At 36.8% G+C, this 21299-nt stretch overlaps 3 protein-coding genes across 3 annotated transcripts in view; 2 read left to right on the forward strand and 1 right to left on the reverse strand.

The window, feature by feature from the left end:
* PDS3 (phytoene desaturase 3) overlaps positions 1-21299 on the reverse strand; it is a 206270-nt gene that overhangs the window by 80790 nt on the left and 104181 nt on the right. The window lies entirely within an intron of this gene.
* On the forward strand, positions 7475-8396 carry LOC149572898 (uncharacterized). The gene is made up of 2 exons (XM_089812300.1): positions 7475-8082; positions 8194-8396. The coding sequence occupies exons 1-2, from the start codon at positions 7869-7871 to the stop codon at positions 8394-8396; spliced, it is 417 nt and encodes a 138-aa protein (XP_089668426.1). The 5' UTR covers positions 7475-7868.
* On the forward strand, positions 8418-9119 carry LOC149572899 (uncharacterized). Its single transcript, XM_089812301.1, has 2 exons — positions 8418-8832; positions 8937-9119. Exons 1-2 carry the CDS (start codon positions 8713-8715, stop codon positions 9117-9119), a joined length of 303 nt encoding a protein of 100 aa, XP_089668427.1. The 5' UTR covers positions 8418-8712.

The following is a 21299-nucleotide window of genomic DNA, read 5'->3' on the forward strand; positions in this document are numbered from 1 at the left end:
GTTGCTTCTCCTAATGCGCTTCATTTCATGATTAGCCAGAGCCTCAACTCTTTGTAAAAAATCAGCCACATCAACATGACTAATCATTGTGTCCAACACGTTATCCAAAATAGACATGACTGAAGAAGGAGCTGCATAAGCCAATTCTTTATCATATCGATATTTCATTTTGCCTTTGAATTTGAATGGTGAGGACATGTCTTGTGCTTGCGCTGCAACGCAAAAATCCCAAAATATAAATACATAATCGAAAGGGATCTCCATAGAAATGAATTCTGGATCAGCAGTGAAGATTTGAAAATGGATTGGAGACTTCACAAATCCATCAAAATGACTTCAAAGAGAAAGCATGTGCATATGCAATGGAACGAAAAGCGGAATGAAATGAACGGAATGCGTAACGAAATGAAATGAAAGTGAGAAAATGGAAGATGAAATGAAATGGAATAGAATGAGAATGTGTGAAGGTGAAACACATGGGAATGCATGCAAATGAAAACTGCTGATTTTAAAAAGTGACAGCATTTTCAAGGCATTATTACATGAAAAATGAGTACATGTAAATGCAACATGTAACGGGAGATGGAGAGTGAAATGAGATGCAAATGCGGGTGAAAGATACACTTTACATGTATGTGCGAATGAAGTTCAAGATGGAAAACATGGAAAGATGCGGAAACATGTATTTGCTCACGAAAGCGCAAATGCATATGAAGGGATGGAAATGGAAAATGGAAGTGAGATAATGAGTTTTATAGTCACTTTTGGTGAAAAGGAGAAGTCAAAGCACATGGAAACTGAAAATGACATCTTTTTGACTTTTCAAAATGTGACTTTTAATCAAAATCGGACTTTTTTGATGCAATTACATGTAAGACATTTTGTGTAATAATGTCATGCGAATGGAAGCAAAAAGTGACATAAGTGAAAATGGAAGTGAAAAATGGAATTACATGCATATGTGGATGGCGAATAGGATGAAAAACATGTAATCGCATTTCGTTGAGGGAGAGATGAAGTGATGTGACATGGAAATGGAATGTAGAATATGACGATGCTTTCGCATGTAATGAAGCAAAAACAAGTTCTTGGGAAAGAACTTGCAATTTCTCCAAGTGGAGAAAACTGGCAAGTGAGCACAAAACACAAAAAACAAAAGAAACAATGTACCTTCAAAAAATAACTCAAACATGCCAAGATGCAAAGCACTTCAAAACTCAAATTTGAAATTGGGACTTGGGAAAGAACCAAAAACATGAAAATGAATAAAAACTTCATATTTAAAAGAAAAATGCACTTTCCATGGCAAAGATTTTCACAAATGGCAACCATCAAGTAATTTCATGCATAAAATCAGCAAGATAAGCATGAATTAAATAGCAAGAAGTCCACTTACATGAAGATTAAGTGCCACAAATGAAGGAAAAAGATGCTCCAATGTTGAAAATTCTTCAAAAATGGTAAGACTTTTTCCAACTTTGCAAATTCGAATGGGAGAGGGCAGCAAACAAGGATTTCTTGTTAGAAGATACCAAAACGTGCGCTAAAAACACTCCAAGATCCAACGTTGTTGCAAATGAAAACTCATTGGATGTTTTTGGCAAAAAACATATTTCACCAAGGAGTTTGGGTAAATCGATTTGGTGTTTAAACACCAAAATGTTAACTCAAATGCAATGTAATTACCAAATAAGAGCAAATCGATTCATCCTCATGCAAAAACATTGATCAAAAATGTAGGTATTTGGAGTTTTCATCAAAAACGTGCCCTAGGATTGAGCTCCCAAAAATGATTTTCAACATATTAAATCCATTTTTGATGCAAGGAAACTCATTGCCAAGTAAAAACGCCTTGAATGGAGAAGATTTCATGCAAATCCACCAAGTAAATCTCTCACAATGAGCAAAATCAGGTTCTTGGGGAGCAAATGCATGTATTTTTTCAAAATCGGACCTTTTGGAGGGCAACACATTTTAAAACATGCAACAAGTTAAAATCGGACCTTTTGGGATCAATAGCATGTTTTAAAATATGCATCCAAGTAAAATCAGACCTTTTTGGGTGCATAACATGTTTTAAAACATGCAAGTCATCAAAATTGGACCTTTTTGGGTCACTTGCATATTTTAAGTTACATCTCACTTCTTAGATGCAAAGACATGAAAACTTCACTTTTCATGTCATGGCATCAAAAAGGTCCACTTATGATGAACGTTTGATGTAATGACATTAAAAAGGTCCACCAAAGTAAACTTTATATGCAATAGCATGAAAAAAGTCCACTTTTGATAGATTTTACATGCATTTACCTATAAAATGTCCACTTATGAAGACTTTAAGTTATTTAATTCACTTAATTATAAAAATGTTACAAAATGGGTCATAAACAATATTTATTTATCTTATTATGGAATATAATACATAAACATCATTTTAAAGTAACATTTAAATAAACATTTGATTTTTAAAACCAAAAATTAAAATGAAACTATATAGTTATATAGTTACTTTAAGTGGAAAATTAAAAAGTAACTCAACTTAAAATTATAACATACAGTGCACTGTAGTCACTTTAAGTTATAAATTTAAAGTAAAAGTAACTTAAAAACATAACAAACAGTGAATATAATGTTATATTTTTCAAAAAGTAAATGTCAATTTGAAAATATATCATATTTTTAATTCGTGTTGTTGCACCTAAAATGTTCACTTTTGAGGCACTAAAACGGACATAACTCTTGATTGACAACTCTGATTGACCTCTAGGTTAGACCGAAGCAAACGGAAAAACGAAAGGCATGACATGAGCAAAATCAAAGGACTAAAAAAAAGCAAATGCAAACTCAAAAGCAAAGCACGAACGATGGAGGTTTCAAAAAATCAAGCAAAAGCTCGACAGAAAGCAAAACCAAAAAGACTTGACGAAGGCCTTTAGTAAAACAATTTGATATTTGAATTGAAAATAGATCAATCGATCAACATTAAACAATTAAATATCAAATTCAAGCTTAGAGAAACGTGAAACTAGCTTGGAAAAGTTTCGTGTTGTTACCAACATTTTGTGATGACAAAATGCAGAACAACAGAATGGAGACATCAAAATGGAATTTTGCAAATCTAAACAATAACTAGCAGACATTTTCTCTAAGCCTTTGGGCATAGAAAGTTTTGTGCACCTAAGAAAGAGTCTTGGTGTAGTTGATTTGGATCAGAGTAATTCTTGTTCGAGTGGCTCAAGACAAAAGGGGAGAATTAGAAATCTGAAACGATCGGTTCTCCTGGAGCCACACACCCACCTACCCGTCTGACATACTTAAACTCGATAGGTGAGTTTGAAATCCGAAAAGAGAGGGAAAAATTTTGATGCAAGACAAAAGGGAATGTGTTACATCCCAAATTTTGACCTAATTTTAAATTTATTCATAGCCGTTAGATTGAACGGATTTTTCTTTCATAATCATGTGAAGTAGGTAGTTATTTATATTCATTGTATTCATTATATTAACTGTTTAATGAAGATGGTTGTTATCCATTATTTGTCATGTGATGTTTAGCAGTTGCTTGATTTTGGAATTATGGTTAATAATTAAATTATTTATCTATACTAAATGTTATTATGAAAATTATTATGGAACTTGTTATTATCATGGAAATATTGCACGGGTGATTGCAGGAGAAGATGAAGGAGCGAAGCATTGCTAAACAGGATCAATGGAATGGGATACTAGCTTAATCCAATCATCAAATTGACAGGTATGACCTTAAATTGCCTTGGTAAGGACATAGCGACTTGAACTTCAGGATACAATTGAAGAACCCGCATGAGCTATTAAGTAAACATTTTAAAACACAAATTAATTTAATTAAAATATAGTACGTACCTCAAAGGTTTTGATTGATCTTTCCACCACATCATTATAATAAATACCTATGTATCTACATAGATATAAGAATAAATTGACACCATAATATTATTTTTTTATAATAATATGATGCCAACTCATAAGTATATCTACATGCATGTAGATAGATATAAACCATAATTATTTTCGATTTATAACCTTTGAATCTTTTTCCATCTTTTTATTCATTTTCTTACTTGAAACCAATTGAACACTTAGCATACTTATTTAGCGTCCAAGAACCAAGACATTTCTTTTATGTTACGGCTTCTTTGAAGCCAAAGAAACATATTATCTCTTTTTATTAAGAAGTCAAGAGAGGAGGAAGCCATCCATTTTTCAAGCACTCGACTTCCATTTTTCATAGCACCTGACTTCCATTTTCAAGCACCCAACTTCTTCATATTACCGACTACTTTTATCGTAGCAACTGAGCTCTGTCAATTAGTAACCATTGCATTGTTTCCCATCCACGATTCCTAGTCATACAAAAGTTTTTTTCTGAAATCGTGAACAACATTCATATTGGAAACTAGCGTTCAAGATCTTTTCATGTTGGGGTCTGAGGGTTTTTGGTTTTTGCTACAATAACCACAGGTGACTGTGACCTACCACAGCATTCACAACATCAGCTTTTGACCTATCAGCAATTATGTGATCAGGTTACAAAGCTTGAAGCTGATAATACAACACTCAGAGAACAAGTTGCTACACTTACAATTGAAATCTCAGAAGTCAAAATGTCTACAACACTGAACAACACGAGTTTCACACGATTTTTAGATACCTTTATCTCTGAAACAGCAGGCTTAAAATCTAATGTTCAATCTATTATTGAACAACTTGAAGGGTTGGACAAAATAAAGGATCAACAAACTGAAATGGCTACAATACATTCCTCTTTGATTGCTGAAACTGAACAGAAGGTGAGATCATGGGCCTCTCTTTGCACCAGCACAAAAACTACTACACTTCAGTTGAGCCTGGATAAGATAATGTAGTGTAAAATTGATGATGAGCGCATTCTTCGTGCACGTGAACTCAACTTGCGCATTTGAGGCCTCTCACCCACTACGGACCCTATGGTTGTTGGACATTCTTTCCTCTTTGATCAACTCGATTTATCCATATCACTTTAGACAAGTGTTAGTTTGGTAATGGTGATGCTCTCTTCATCGGATTTCTCTCCCTTTCGGACAAGCTTAGGGCACTTAGAGCAAAGAGAAAATTTATCTTGATGAAGATCTCACTAAAGCACAGGTTACTGAACTAAAACATGCACGAGGAATTGTGGCTGAGGCTAGGCGGGCAAGAAAGTGGGCTGTGATTAGGAATCTTAGAGTTGTGGTTCATGATTCTCTTCCTACTAGGTGGGTTGAGAGGACGACCCACAAAACCACATGGCGGTTTCGGCAACAATCTGACAAGAGGAAATTCCCTTCTCTTCTTGTCAACTGTTGGAATGGTAATGGATCTTTATGGTCATTATCTGGTCTCTTTCATGATGCGGTGGGGTCCGCTGATAATTTGGCCGTTATTGAGACTCACGAGAGTCTCATGCGCCCTCTTCCTGGGTATCCAGATTACCAGTGGCTATTAGTTTGCAAAGAAGAGGTCTGGACTTCTAGTGGAGTTCGTGGGTCAGGTGGTGTTGCTTGTTTGATTAAAGATGATATTTTCAAGTTGACTTCAGTGGTTCACTCGGATGCCTTTGCCAGATTCATGTGGGTCCATATTGGGCATTGTAATCACCAACAGAGGGAAATCTTTCTCCCGGTTTGTTATTTTCCACCGACCTCTTCTCCTTATGCTATTAATGATTCTGAGAATGGTGATCCTTTTGGTGACCTTCAGGAGAGTATCTCACAGTTTACTGCCATAGATGATATCATTATTCTTGGAGAGTTCAATGCACACACCACGGACCTCCAGCCTCCTATACATGACTGTGGTTGGGATTTGATCTGTACTTATGAGCTAGATCCAATCAGTATGGGATTCCAGCATACTTTAGATGATGCTTCTGGTCCTCTTTCTGGTTATGGTCGTCACCTCCTTCAACTATGTGAGTCTTCTGGTTTATTGTTTCTAAATGGTTTATCCTTTTACCCGAGCGCCCATCTCTTTACTTGCTGGCCTCACTGTGGTGGTGCGAGTGTTGTGGATTATGTCATTACTTCTTCTTCCTTCATTTTACCATTTCTCGCCTCCCCTTTGCTGATCATGCTGTCCTTGGCATTGATATCCACTCTTCTTCCCGTTTAGCACCTTCCCTGCAGTCCTCCCTCATCCAGTCAACCAATGTCTGCACTCCTACTAGATTTCGTTATTCCGAGGGTGATGGTGAGCTTTTTTCCTATCATCTTAGGAGACTCCTGACACCTGCTAGTTTTACTAATTCTCAAACGGTCTCAGTCATGTTTGACTTACTTGCTTCTGCCATATGGGAGTCCACTCTTCTATCTATTCCTCACCGCCCCCCTCCTCTCAGATCTAAGCGCCAGAATACTTGCCCTATGAATAAATGGTTTGATGATGATTGCATAGTAACGAGAATCACCTGAATCGGCAATTTCGCGACCAAATTCATGCTATGCGATTTTTTTTGCATCGTGTATCGGTATCGCCGATTTTTGGAAAAATCGCCTTTAAAAATCGGGTATGAATCGCCCACGGCATGTAAAAAGGGAAGTTGAAATTTTTTTAAAAATCACTTGTTTTTTTCACTTTGTTTTTGACCTATTCTCTTTGTTATAACCCTAAAGGGCCTTCTATTTGTTAAGCATGAGTAGAAGAGAGGAAAAGTGAGAGAGAAGAAGAGAAAACAAAAGCCATAGGTTTCCAACCAGCAAGAAGGAAGAGCACCAAAGAGATCAGCAGGCCATTTGGGGAGCCCATCAATTGCTTTGGGAGCATTAAGGAGCCAATATCAACACTCCTCAACTCATTTGCAAGAGGTAAGTGCTTATTTTTTTCTTGCATGTTAGTGTATTATGCATTTTTTGTTAAATTTTTAGTGTATCATGCGTTTTTTGTTAAATTTCTATAGTTTTCAAGAATTTTAGTGTTAATCTTGAATGTTCTTTATTTTTACTAAGTTGCAAGCTAGGGTTTGTTGTTTTCTAATTTTTATTAGCTTCAAACTTTGATATTTTACATAAAAAAAATTATTGCAGCAGCCTTTGCTCTCATTTTTCGCAAATTCCAATGGGTGAAAAAGATGAATGTTGGAAATATAATGAAGAGTTTCCTGGAAGAACCAAATATCAAACAAAATACATGTTTTGTAAAGAAAAAATAACTTCTGGGGGTATTTATAGATTGGAATTCCACATTGTTGCTATACCTAGACACGATGTTACACTTCGCACTCACCAAACTCCTGAGGCAAAACGCACTTGCTTAATGGCATTAGAAAAAATTGAAAAAGACAAAGCAAATAGGAAAATGCAAGTTGAAGGGTTAAGGGGTATTGGCTCCCATGTTCCCGCATCCGCAGCCGCATCCACATCTGCATCTGCATCAGCTTTCGCATCTGTAGGTTGTGTTGGAGAGGGTTCTTCTAGGCCTCCTTTTTATCTTAGTTATTCTGCTCGTGCTAGTGCTAGTGCTAGTTGGTCACATACTGAGACAAAGTCCCACACCAACCTATTGCAGCCTAGAGTGCGGAAAAACATAATGGATAGTTACTTTCTGCACCGCAATACTCCTAGTTCCCAACCCACGCTTGAGGGCATGGGTTTGAACAAGGAGATTCACGATGCTGCCAGCAAGGAGATATGCAAATTTTGGTACTTTTGCAACATTCCATTTATTGCAGCCAGGTAATTGATTCTTTTTTCTTTGTTTTCTTTAAAGTTAAAATTAAAAGTAAAAGTAAAACTTTAATTATATCTACTTGTTTTATAATTTGAGTCTTTGACATCTAAACTTTTATTTGTGACAAGGCTCCTTATTGGCAGAATATGATAGATGCGGTTGCTATTTGTGGTCCGGGGTTTAAAGCCCCAACTGAGGCTAAGTTGAGCGGATACCTCCTGGATGGGATGGTAGAGGACATGAGGGTTGACCTCGAGGAGAACCGAAAGGAATGGATTGCAAAGGGTTGCACCATCATGACTGATGGTTGGACCGATAGGAGGAATAGAACACTCCTCAATTTTCTTGTATCCTGTGGAGGTGATTGATCATTCTACTTTCCTACATACATAATTGTAAATTTTGATTTGTTGAATGCTAATTCGTTAATGATCCATTTAATATTATAATTCGTTGTTTTGTTACTTGTAGGATATACCATGTTCATAAAATCCATTGATGCTTCCGCACATGTGAAAAATGCCACATATTTATGTGAGGCTATTGAGGAAGTTATAGCAGAGGTGGGGGAACAAAATGTGATCCAGGTGGTGATGGATAATGCAGCAAATTATGTTGCAGCAAGTAAACTTTTAACTTTTCAAGTTTTGAAAATAAATTTATTTGAATTTTGAAATTTGAGTTTCTAATTGACTTAAAATTGTTGTAGGTAAACTTTTGATGGAGAGGCACCCCACCATATTTTGGTCCCCTTGTGCGGCACACTGCATTGACCTCATGTTGGAGGAAATTGGCAAACTTGAGTTTGTCAAGTCATGTGTGGAAAGGGCAAAAAACATATGCAAATTCATTTATAATCATGCATTTGTCCTTAGCACAATGAGGAAGTACACAAAAGGCAAGGAGTTAGCTCGCCTAGGTATCACGAGGTTTGCCTCGAATTTCATCACCTTGTAGTCCTTGTTGACATCAAGGGATGGATTGAGGAGCATGTTTGTTGGGCAGAAGTGGATTTGCTCTTCCTATGCTACGACCACTGTAGGGTTAGATGTGGCGGATTGCATATTTGATGAGGATGGTTTTTGGAAACCCGCTAGAGAAATCCTTAAGGTAAATTTATTGCAATTTAACATTTAGTATTTTGCTTTTACTTTAAGTTATATTATTTTATATTTAAGTTTTGACTCAAATTTTTTGTTTTAATTTATATGTAGGTCACTGAGCCCCTTGTAGCTTTGCTACGAACTGCTGATGGGGTGAAGCCCTCTATGGGCTACATTTATGAGGGCATGGATAGGGCCAAGGAGGCCATCAGAGCCCAATATGCAGGAGTGCAGGAGAGGTATGGCCCTATTTGGGACATCATCAATAGGAGATGGCAGAATCAACTCCATTGACCCATCCGCGCAGCATCTTACTATCTGAATCTGGCATTTCGTTTCCATCCTGAGTTCAAGGCAGATGCGGAGGTTCTCACTAGCTTATACACAGTGATTCAGAGATTGAGTAGCGATGAAAATAGCGCTGCTGCAATTGTTGAGCTAGACCAATTCAACAATAAGGACGGGCCACTTTTCTCTGGCAAGATGGCCATAAATGCTCAAACAACACTACAACCAGATAAAAATTAAATAATATATTCAATGTTCATGAATCTAGATTCTAAACTTAAAGTTGATTATTTAATGCATTAATTTTAGAGTTGTAATTTGTAAATGAGACTAATTGTTTTTGTTTTTTCTTTATTTCAGATAGATGGTGGCAAATGTTCGGGGCCACAACCCCAAACCTTCAAAAAATTGCCATCTGCATTCTGAGTCAGCCGAGCAGCGATTCTGGATGTGAGCACAGTTGATCCATGTTCGAGCACATCCACTCAATGTAATGGACACCTAGGAATGCCCAAAAGCTGAACCAACTCCTGAAATTATATTAATTCTAAAAACGCTGCAATCAAGTACAAAGAGATGTATTCCAAAGGCCAAACCCTAAGGGAATGACATCTAGAATGTTACAACAGAGAATGAACGTTCCCTATTGCCAAAAAAGAGTGTGATTCACACATCCAAGCTCTTATCAAATGCAAGTCATAATCATCCGATACAATAATCCCATGCTAAACAATGAGACTCTCACCCCTATTTATCCTATTCCTTCACCCTTCTAGAAAGAACTAAAACATTAATTAATTGCAAGTGCTAGAAGCTTCCCCCTTCCAATAATTAATGCACTCTCTAGAAACTCCTCTCTTGCAATAATTAATTGTGCTTCTAGAGGCTTCCACCTTTCCAATAATTAATACACACTCTAGACGCATCTCTTTTGTAAATTAATTAAATTAATTAAATATAAAGCCACCTTTTAATTTTAATTTATTTAATGACTTTATAAGAAATTAATTTAATTTTTTCTTATCCTCCACTTAGACTTTGGAGAATGTGAAGGCCAAAAGATGGGATCATTACAAATCCGCCCTCCTTGAAATTGCTTGTCCTCAAGCAATTAAGTAACAATTAATTCTAAAAACGCTGCAATCAAGTACAAAGAGATGTATTCCAAAGGCCAAACCCTAAGGGAATGACATCTAGAATGTTACAACAGAGAATGAACATTCCCTATTGCCAAAAAAGAGTGTGATTCACACATCCAAGCTCTTATCAAATGCAAGTCATAATCATCCGATACAATAATCCCATGCTAAACAATGAGACTCTCACCCCTATTTATCCTATTCCTTCACCGTTCTAGAAAGAACTAAAACATTAATTAATTGCAAGTGCTAGAAGCTTCCCCCTTCCAATAATTAATGCACTCTCTAGAAACTCCTCTCTTGCAATAATTAATTGTGCTTCTAGAGGCTTCCACCTTTCCAATAATTAATACACACTCTAGACGCATCTCCTTTATAACACAATAATTAATTAAATTAATTAAATATAAAACCACCTTTTAATTTTAATTTATTTAATGATTTTATAAGAAATTAATTTAATTTTTTCTTATCCTCCACTTAGACTTTGAAAAACGTGAAGGCCAAAAGATGGGATCATTACAAATCCGCCCTCCTTGAAATTGCTTGTCCTCAAGCAATTAAGTAACATAATGGACTCCAACCTCCACCTGGATCCCAATATGTGATATCCATATGTAAGTTAAACCAACTGCAAACCCGCAACATCAGGACCAACCCCTGTAGCCTAGCATTCAAAACTTGTGCTGATGAAGTCAGAATGTCATAATAAGGCAACTCCATAAAAGATCTATGAAACGTCTTCTTCCCTTTATCCATCCACATAATATATATTGGACTGGAATGCATATTATCACCATCATGCATTGAAAAAGATGTAGTTGTAGGTGAACCATATGTACCCATGCTAACTGTATCAACAATAGGTGTTGCCACATTGAAATATATGGACATAGCAACAACATTAACTGCTGCAACAGAAAACTGAACTGAATTTGTAGTTGATGAAAACTCATAATCATTAACATGTGTGTCTTCATTAGAAAATACATCAACCACTGCATTTATACCATTAAACTCCTCATTGGATGCTTCAACTGACATAGAAGTGGCTGCTGATATGATAGTATCCTCGCATTCTCCTAATTCCACTATTGCTATGTCATCATCCCCTGACAAGGCTTCATATGTGGTCTCCTGACTTTGCACGCATGTCTCTACAGACTCTGCCGAAATGCCCACATCACCAACATCATAGCTGGCTGGCTCTATACGTGTCTCGATCCCACCTGAGAAATCGACTACCTTCTGCTCTGGAGCAACGTACAAATCATCAATGTTGATGCCCATCTGTCTAGCCATAAGCTACAACATCATATCCATTCGCCTATTCTGCTCCTGTTGCATACGTTGCCTCTCCTCTAATGTACCCAATAACTGTCTGAACATCACATCTTGATCTAGACTAATATACATCTTTATCCGGCTATCAATATGATCTCCACAGGATGGCAAAACTTATAGCTCTAATACCACTATAATGGACACCCAGGAATGCCCAAAAGCTGAATCAACTGCTGAAATTATATTTATTCTAAAAATGCTGCAATCAAGTACAAAGAGATGTATTCCAAAGGCCAAACCCTAAGGAATGACGTCTAGAATGTTACAACAGAAAATGAATGTCCTCTATTGCCAAAAAAATGAGTGTGATTCACACATCCAAGCTCTTATCAAATGCAAGTCATAATCATCCGATACAATAATCCCATGCTAAACAATGACACTCTCACACCTATTTATCCTATTCCTTCACCCTTCTAGAAAGAACTAAAATATTAATTAATTGCAAGTGCTAGAAGCTTCCCCCTTCCAATAATTAATGCACTCTCTAGAAACTCCTCGCTTGCAATAATTAATTGTGCTTCTAGAGGCTTCCACCTTTCCAATAATTAATACACACTCTAGACGCATCTCCTTTGTAATACAATAATTAAATATAAAGCCACCTTTTAATTTTACCACTGTAATGGGCACCCACCGCTTATAACTTTATGAAAGACTTTGCAAGGAAGCTCTGATACCACTGTAATGGGCACCTACTGGTTATAACTTCGTGAAACACTTTGCAAGCAAGCTCTGATACCACTGTAATGGACACCTAGGAATGCCTAAAAGCTGAACCAACTACTGAAATTATATTAATTCTAAAAACGCTGCAATCAAGTACAAAGAGATGTATTCCAAAGGCCAAACCCTAAGAGAATGACATCTAGAATGTTACAACAGAGAATGAACGTTCCCTATTGCCAAAAAAGAGTGTGATTCACACATCCAAGCTCTTATCAAATGCAAGTCATAATCATCCGATACAATAATCCCATGCTAAACAATGAGACTCTCACCCCTATTTATCCTATTCCTTCACCCTTCTAGAAAGAACTAAAACATTAATTAGTTGCAAGTGCTAGAAGCTTCCCCCTTCCAATAATTAATGCACTCTCTAGAAACTCCTCTCTTGCAATAATTAATTGTGCTTCTAGAGGCTTCCACCTTTCCAATAATTAATACACACTCTAGACGCATCTCCTTTGTAATACAATAATTAATTAAATTAATTAAATATAAAGCCACCTTTTAAATTTAATTTATTTAATGACTTTATAAGAAATTAATTTAATTTTTTCTTATCCTTCACTTAGACTTTGGAAAACGTGAAGGCCAAAAGATGGGATCATTACAAATAGGTGTTGCCGCATCGAAATATATGGACATAGGAACAACATTAGCTGCTGCAACAGAAAACTGAACTGAATTTGTAGTTCATGAAAACTCATAATCATTAACATGTGTAACTTCATTAGAAAATACATCAACCACTGCATTTATACCATTAAACTCCTCATTGGATGCTTCAACTGACATAGAAGTGGCTGCTGATATGATAGTATCCTCGCATTCTCCTAATTCCACTATTGCTACGTCATCATCCCCTGACAAGGCTTCATATGTGGTCTCCTGACTTTGCACGCATGTCTCTACTGACTCTGCCGAAATGCTCACATCACCAACATCATAGCTGGCTGGTTCTATACGTGTCTCGATCCCACCTGAGAAATTGACTACCTTCTGCTCTGGAGCAACGTACAAATCATCAATGTTGATGCCCATCTGTCTAGCCATAAGCTGCAACATCATATCCATTCGCCTATTCTGCTCTTGTTGCATACGTTGCTTCTTCTCTAATGTACCCAATAACTGTCTGAACATCACATCTTGATCTGGACTAATATACATCTTTATCCGGCTATCAATATGATCTCCACAGGATGGCAGGACTTATAGCTCTGATACCACTGTAATGGTTACCCTAGAAATAGCTCTGATACCACTGTAATGGACACCCAGGAATGCCCAAAAGCTGAATCAACTGCTGAAATTATATTAATTCTAAAAATGCTGCAATCAAGTACAAAGAGATGTATTCCAAAGACCAAACCCTAAGGGAATGACATCTAGAATGTTACAACAGAGAATGAACGTCCTCTATTGCCAAAAAATGAGTGTGATTCACACATCCAAGCTCTTATCAAATGCAAGTCATAATCATCCGATACAATAATCCCATGCTAAACAATGAGACTCTCACCCCTATTTATCCTATTCCTTCACCCTTCTAGAAAGAACTAAAACATTAATTAATTGCAAGTGCTAGAAGCTTCCCCCTTCCAATAATTAATGCACTCTCTAGAAACTCCTCTCTTGCAATAATTAATTGTGCTTCTAGAGGCTTCCACCTTTCCAATAATTAATACACACTCTAGACGCATCTCTTTTGTAAATTAATTAAATTAATTAAATATAAAGCCACCTTTTAATTTTAATATATTTAATGACTTTATAAGAAATTAATTTAATTTTTTCTTATCCTCCACTTAGACTTTGGAAAACGTGAAGGCCAAAAGATGGGATCATTACACTCAAAGAGGAGAAACAGGTTGACAGTGCAGAGGTTGAATGATCTTGTCTTTGTTCATTACAACCTTCGTCTTAGGATCAGATAGATTTTGGGCGCTGACTCCTCTCCGATCATTCTGGAGGAGATTGATCCAGAATCAGAGTGGATCACAGAGACCATGGACCCAGTCTTCACTGAGGAAGACCGCGCGTGGGTTGACCAGGTGGATGTAGAGGCTGAGGCTGAGGCTGTGGCCAGGGAAAAGGAGGCAACTAGAGCACGTTCAGGCATTGGTAGACGCACACGCGCACGCACAAACGCAGGCCCTAGCGATGTGATTTGTGAGCCCATTGCCCATGCAGGGGACATGGCTTAGCGGTCCTCTAAGACCTACCTTACACGCCTTTCTCATAGGCAAACTGGATACTTAGAGGCTAAGGTTGAGGCTGCAAAAGAGCTAGAGGATGATGATGAGGATGATGAGGCTTGAACTGGAACCTTGTTTTTATATTTTGTTTACACTGTATAGATATTGATAGTGATACTGAATCACTGATAGACATGTTTCAAACTTTCACGGATCTTCATCTTAGATTTATACATACATTTATGATTTGATGTCTTATAGATCTTCATGATTTCATCTTACTGATTCTATGATTTGAATCATTATGATCATTTGATTTTTATTTACTTCAGCTAGCATACAATTTACATTTTAGTACATAATGATAACATAGTTACATATGTGATGGATTTTATGTTCCATGTTTATGTATGTTAGATTCTATTTGATGATGTTATAGTGTTTTTAAGTTATATTCAATAAAGGGTGCATGAAATAAGTCTTAAATTGTTGAAATCTTTACATTTAAAGGGTTTTTTCAAATTTGCCAATTCATCGGCGATTCACCCCCGATTCATGATTCGATTCGGCCGTGCCGATTCCGATACGATTCTGATTCACGTTACTTTAGATGATTGTAAAGCTTTTCATCATTTTGTTCACTATGCCTTTGAGACTCACTCCCCTGACTTTGCCCACGGGCGTCTTTCTTATCTTCGTTTCCTTCGCCATATGAAGCATTATTTTGCTTCTTCTTAGTGTAGATCCCTCTGCTCCACACTTATCTAGAATCCCCAGAGTTTTTGGTGCACCCTTTTCCTTCAGTGTTCCCCCCCGTCCTCCATCCTTGACTCCCGCTCTCAGACTTCCCATACCATTTCGTTATATGACATTTAGGGTCAGCCCTCCCTTCATTCCATTCCACCTCCTTTCTGTCATCTATTCACTTCCTCTTGTATCCTTGAGGCCATTAGATCCATGAGGTGTAGTAGAGTTGCGGATGAGGATGGTTTCCAGGCAAAAAATTTCAAACTTGGTGCTTCGATTCTTGGTTCATATCTTCCTACACTCTTTAATAGAGTTGTTTGCACTGATTTTCCTGAGACATGGTCGAGGCATGTGATTTATCCTATCCGTAAGTCTAGACCTACTTCGGACCCAGGTAACTATAGGACTATCATGATTGGGCATACCTTTGCCAAACTTTACGCTACTGCTCTGAACACTATTTTATCTAGTGAGCTAGACAAGAGAGGTTATCGAGCTAAAGGGAAAGCTAGTTTTCATACTAACTATCAGACTATGGATCATATCTTCACTCTGTAGGCTATTATTAAGGAGGCTAGGCATCGCTCAGAGAAAGTCTACTGATGTTTTGTGGATTTCTGTAAGGCTTTCGATTTTGTTCCTAGGGTCGCCTTATTTCAGAGACTTCATAAGATTGGGATCTCGGATATACTTTTGACTGCTATTATGAGATTGTACAAGAAGGTGACTAGTAGGCTCAAGACTCTGGAGGGTTTCTCTAATCCGATTCAGAGCACCATTGGTGTGAAACAAGGTTGCCCTCTTCCTCCTACTCTGTTTGGGTTGTATATTGATGAGCTCGAGGATTTTTTTGTCAGCTCCTCTCATCTAGGTGATGGTTTTTATTTGCATCAGGTGTTGATAAACATTCTCCTTTTTGTAGATGATATTGTTCTCCTGGCCTCTTCTCTGGATAGTTTACAGAGACTCCTAGATGGTCTAGCATCTTTCTGTGATCAGCATCAACTTGTTAATCTGGCTAAGACTCGTGTGATGATTTTTAACTGCTTGAAGACCTCTCATCTTCATTTCTTTTTCCAGGGACAAGAGGTTGAGCTCACTTCTTCATACATTTATCTTGGTATTAAGTTTTCGGGAGCACTTCAGTTTATGACCAGCTATTCAATCCAGGATTAGTAAGGGTATGGGGTCTCTAGCCATGATTGAGAGGTAGTGTTTCAGGCATCATTTCCAAGATATTTTGTCCAAGTTGTCCCTCTTGGATCCATTGGTCAGACCGACTGTTATTTATGGATCGTTGGTTTGGAGGCCTTCTCTTCTTGCCTCTGATTGGGCTTCTATTGAGCGTGTTCAAATGTTATTTTTACAGCACATCATCAAATGTCACAAACTCATCCACAATAGTATCGTTTTAGTAGAGTTTGGAGCTCATCCTTTTAGGATTTCGACCATTTTTGACCTAATTTGGTTTCTCCATCGGCTTCAAGGTTTCATGGACTCTGATGTTGACCATCACAAATACTCTTATCTGGCATACTGTTCTTTTGTTCAGATTAGGAAATCCAACACTTCCACTAAATCTCGCTGTTGGTATGCCCTTGCCACCTCTCTATTGGGTTCAATCGGGATTGACATTGATCATCTCCCTCCTTACCAGTTCTCGCTAGATGCTCCTACTCATCTCCTCCCCTCTCGTCAATAGTTGAACGACTGTGTTAGGCAAGATATCTACAGACAGTACATCATCACTACTTGGAGTAATCCTCCCGGGGGATTACATCCTAAGATGGCTTTTTATGCAGAGCATTTTCTTGAGATTCAGAATGGTATTATCGTGCGGCCTACTTATCTCTATCATCGTTGGTGTCATTCTCTTCGATTCTCCTTGGGCTCCTTCAAAGTTGGTTCTCATCGTCTTCGGATCGAGACCGATCGCCATATGGCTAGAGAGGAACGAGTTTGTAGATTGTGTACTTTGGCTGAGGTTGAGTTTAAAGCCCATTTCTTATTTCATTTCCCTATTTACCATGAGATCAGAGGGAGATTTTATTGTCTTTTCAGGGATTGTTTCTCCCTTTCAGAGTTCTTCAGCTATGATGATCAACGGTGTCTTACACTTTATCTTCGAGAGGCCACCCAACTTCGTGAGCATACCCTTCAGTTAGCTATGTCTCAGATCCACACTTCTGACCAGCTCATTACTGCCTTTTACTCCCCCCTGTCTCCATCATGGGGTGTTAAAAGGCCTTTCAGCACTACTCCTAGATCAATCAGGCATTGTACCAGTCTTATCAGGCAGCGACACTCCTCCAATGGGCCTCACTGTAGATCTAGGACTTTGAATTGCCCTCAGTTATATCCTTTTGTTTCTGTTTACTTTGTACCAAAGAAGGATTCATAGTCCTTACCTTGTGTTTCTTGGTCTTCTGTCTTGTTTTGTTTCTTTTCTGACACTATTTTGGTGTTTTTGATGGGGTCGGCTCTTATGTTTGTATGCTCAGTCCCATAAACCTTTCTGATTTTTTTGTTGGACATTAATATTATTATCTTATCTTATCTTATATGAGGCAGGTTGTTGAGCATCCAACAAGACTCCATTCTTTCTTTCAGATTACACTAGGTTATGCTGTTAACCAAAAATCCAAACATTGCAATATAATTTCTTACCAGTTGTTACAGCATTCAGATTTATATAGCAATAAACTACAACTTATATCATGCTGCAAATTATCTTGCTTAAAATCATAGGTTAGACCTTTTCTAAGTTAGAGTTGTTTATGGAAAATAAAAGCCAAGTAACCATGTTATAAAATCATGATTTATTATGCCACTAGAGATTAGAATTCAAATGATATTTTCTGCAAGCCTTAAAGAATACATTCTTCAAATCATAGATTGTGATAAGCTGAAACATATAATATTCATGAATCAATTGAGAATCAACAGACAGAGCCGATTGCTCTGAGATCCGAGCACCTAGGACTCACCGGTTGTATACCCATGGAAAAGGTGAAGAGGTGAGATGGAATTTGCAATGACATAGAAATAAAAATCAGATATGATGTAATAAATCTAAAATAATTTTATTTAATTGCTCATGCTTGTCCATATTATTGTTCCCCTATTGTCAAGTCGAGCAGTGGTGATCAGATCAATGAACCCATCAGAAAACCTTAGCCAAGGTCGTTTAAAAGCATGTTTGCCATCTATGGTCACTTGATGTCAATAGAGCCAATTATTCAGAAATGTTTGTCCATAACTATGCGGACATTCTAAACACCGGAATGCTCAATTGGCTGGACTAAAAGTATCCCAAGCCTAATCCCGAGGTAGAGAGGGTCTATCTAATTCAATAGATTGTGGGGATAAGTATGGTCTGAAGTTGGAAGGTTAAGCCTAAGTTAATGCTTCTCCTCTTACTGAAAGTCGAGGCTTGCACAACCAACTAAAGACTCGGCGAATATTACTTGTATATTCTTCTTCTATTCATGTTAAGCATTTACTTTACTTGTAAGGAAAGATAGTAAATCGTTATATTAGTTATTATAGTTGATCATTGTTATAGATATTTCAGTTATTATAGTTATTACAGTAGATCATTCTTACCGTTATTTTCAGTTAATCATTATTATAGTTATTATAGTTGATCATTTGATATAGTTATTTCAGTTGAGCTTTGTTATTTCAATTAATTGTTGGTAGTTAAAAGCAGTCAATGTCTCATGAAAAGGAATTCAGTATATTTGTTCAAGAACATGTTGAGGAAAACTCTTTCTTGATCGCCTTTATTTTGTTATGAAAATCCGTTCGTTATAGAAGGAAGGCTCATTTAATCAGAGAGTAAGTAATCAGAAGATTAGAAGAAAGTGCAGAGAGTTCATAGAGCAAAAGGAACAAGAAGAAGGCAAGGGATGTAGCAGCACATTTTTTATTCTCTTTGTTCTCTGTAAGTTTGTCCTGTGAAGCAGTGATTGCTCCAGACGTTATTGTATGCAGCCTTGTAATGTTGTAAGTTTGCATTTCAAGTAGAAGTTATAGGTTAAAGCATTTTGTTTCTGGTTGAAGCCCTATGCTCCTAGATTTGTATTCAATTGAATCAATTTATGAATAGAAAGAAAGCAAGAAGGCATACTAGCTGACCCAATTTTTTTGGCTCTTTGTTGTCTCCTTTTTATTCATTATGCATGGTGCTAAGTATTTGAGAAGTTCAGAGTTGCATGTTCTCTGTTATCTTTTTCGTGTTTTAATGGTGGAATAGACCAGATAGCAAGTCTGTTATTAACTTGCTAGGTTCCCTTGTTAACTGAGTCCTCCTAGTGTTAACTCGGTCAACACTTGCCTGTGTTGTTTCTGTCGAGTTACAGTTGGTTCTACCGATTTTCCATCTTGTGCCTACCAAGCTCACTCGGTCTCTTCCTTGTTGAGTCGATCGAGCTCACTCAGTTCCTTAGTCAACCGAGTTTACTTGATCTCTGTGTTGACCGAGCATCATTGCCAAGCTCCATCTCCCTTTGGTGATCGAGTCACTCGGCATCCACTACTGCCGAGCAAACTCCACTCGGCTCCTTAACGTACTGAGTTCACTCGGCACCCATTGTTTGTCACTCGGCATCAACTTGGTTACCGAGCAAAATTTTAAGTTGTGAAGTTGTATTTCTCACAATTATGCATTACTTTTGAAGTGTTTCTTATTCTTCTTTACATGATATTTCATTTTCCTTTTTCTTCCCTATTAAGGCAACATTTATCTCATTAGCAGGGTTTCAATCCTAACTTCAATGTCCTCCACAAAGCTCAATCAACTGGAAACCTTGACAAATTTATCCTCCGTTATCAATGGAAAACATTTACAATAAAAGTGATTAACGTTATAATGTCAACAAATTGGTCAAAAATTATATCTGTAGCTCGTCTTATAACTGTACCTATCTGCATATGTGGGTCGTTTTTATAATAGAGATGGTCATAACAGCAGTTTGGAGTCCACTCTCTTGTAGACTGTGGCTTTTGGCTGCTAGATGATTTTGTTCAAATTTATTCTTACTTTATCTTGTAATTACAAGAAGGATAACTGATTTTTTTTGCAAATGCTTCACACTTTGTTTCAAATGATTTTACAGGCTGACAAAATCAGTGCTCTGATACCACTGTGACGAACTCACTTCTACCATTTCTCATTTTTAGAAAAAAAAAACATTTTATAATCCCCTTTAGCTCCATTTAAAATTTCTATATCTTATATTTTGAAAAGTTGTGTCTTTTCATCTTATATGATAATGTCAAATAATCCTATTTTATTATATAAGAGTATTTAGTATTATTTAATTACAATTATACATCTCATTTAATATTTTAATATTTATCAATTTATAATAAATGTAATGTAATTTTTATCTAGTTATAGTTAATTTAATAATAATAGAAAATTATATTATATTTTATTGTTATTTATTACTTGTGCTTTATTTAATATTTTTAGATTAACATGAATATTACGATGATAACAATCATATTTATTAATTAACAATTTCAATGAGGTATTTAAATAATGTATATGATTTTAAATATATTTTATTGTAAACACTAATTAGGGCTTATGACAACAATAGGGAAATTATGACAACCATCCGACTCAACACGTTAAGTATTGACTCAGCATTCCAAGGATTAGACTTAGCAAAAGGGATACAAAGAAAAATAATATAATATCTCCAACTTGGCAAATAAAATAGTGAGTCAATAGACTATCATTTAACTAAGAAGAAGACACTCGAAAGGGCAACTACAAAGCAAGGTATTCACTTGGTTTCCCTCTTTCCTATTAGAGATCAATAACTAAATAATTATCTCTTATTTTTTCAATCTACATTAAGATTGACACACTGAACTAGAATGTCAATAAGCCATTAGATAATCTTATGATACAGTTGATATATTTTACCCTGTAAATATCAGTGTTGCTCTATCAAGATCCAAGGGGTTCAGCTTGGTTGGTTGAAGCAATGAGTTCTCATTGTGGAGATTGTGGTTGAAGC

This window comes from Cupressus sempervirens, chromosome 2 (genome assembly GCF_028749045.1).
Source record: "Cupressus sempervirens isolate cs-2001-9-10 chromosome 2, ASM2874904v1, whole genome shotgun sequence".
NCBI lineage: Eukaryota > Viridiplantae > Streptophyta > Pinopsida > Cupressales > Cupressaceae > Cupressus > Cupressus sempervirens.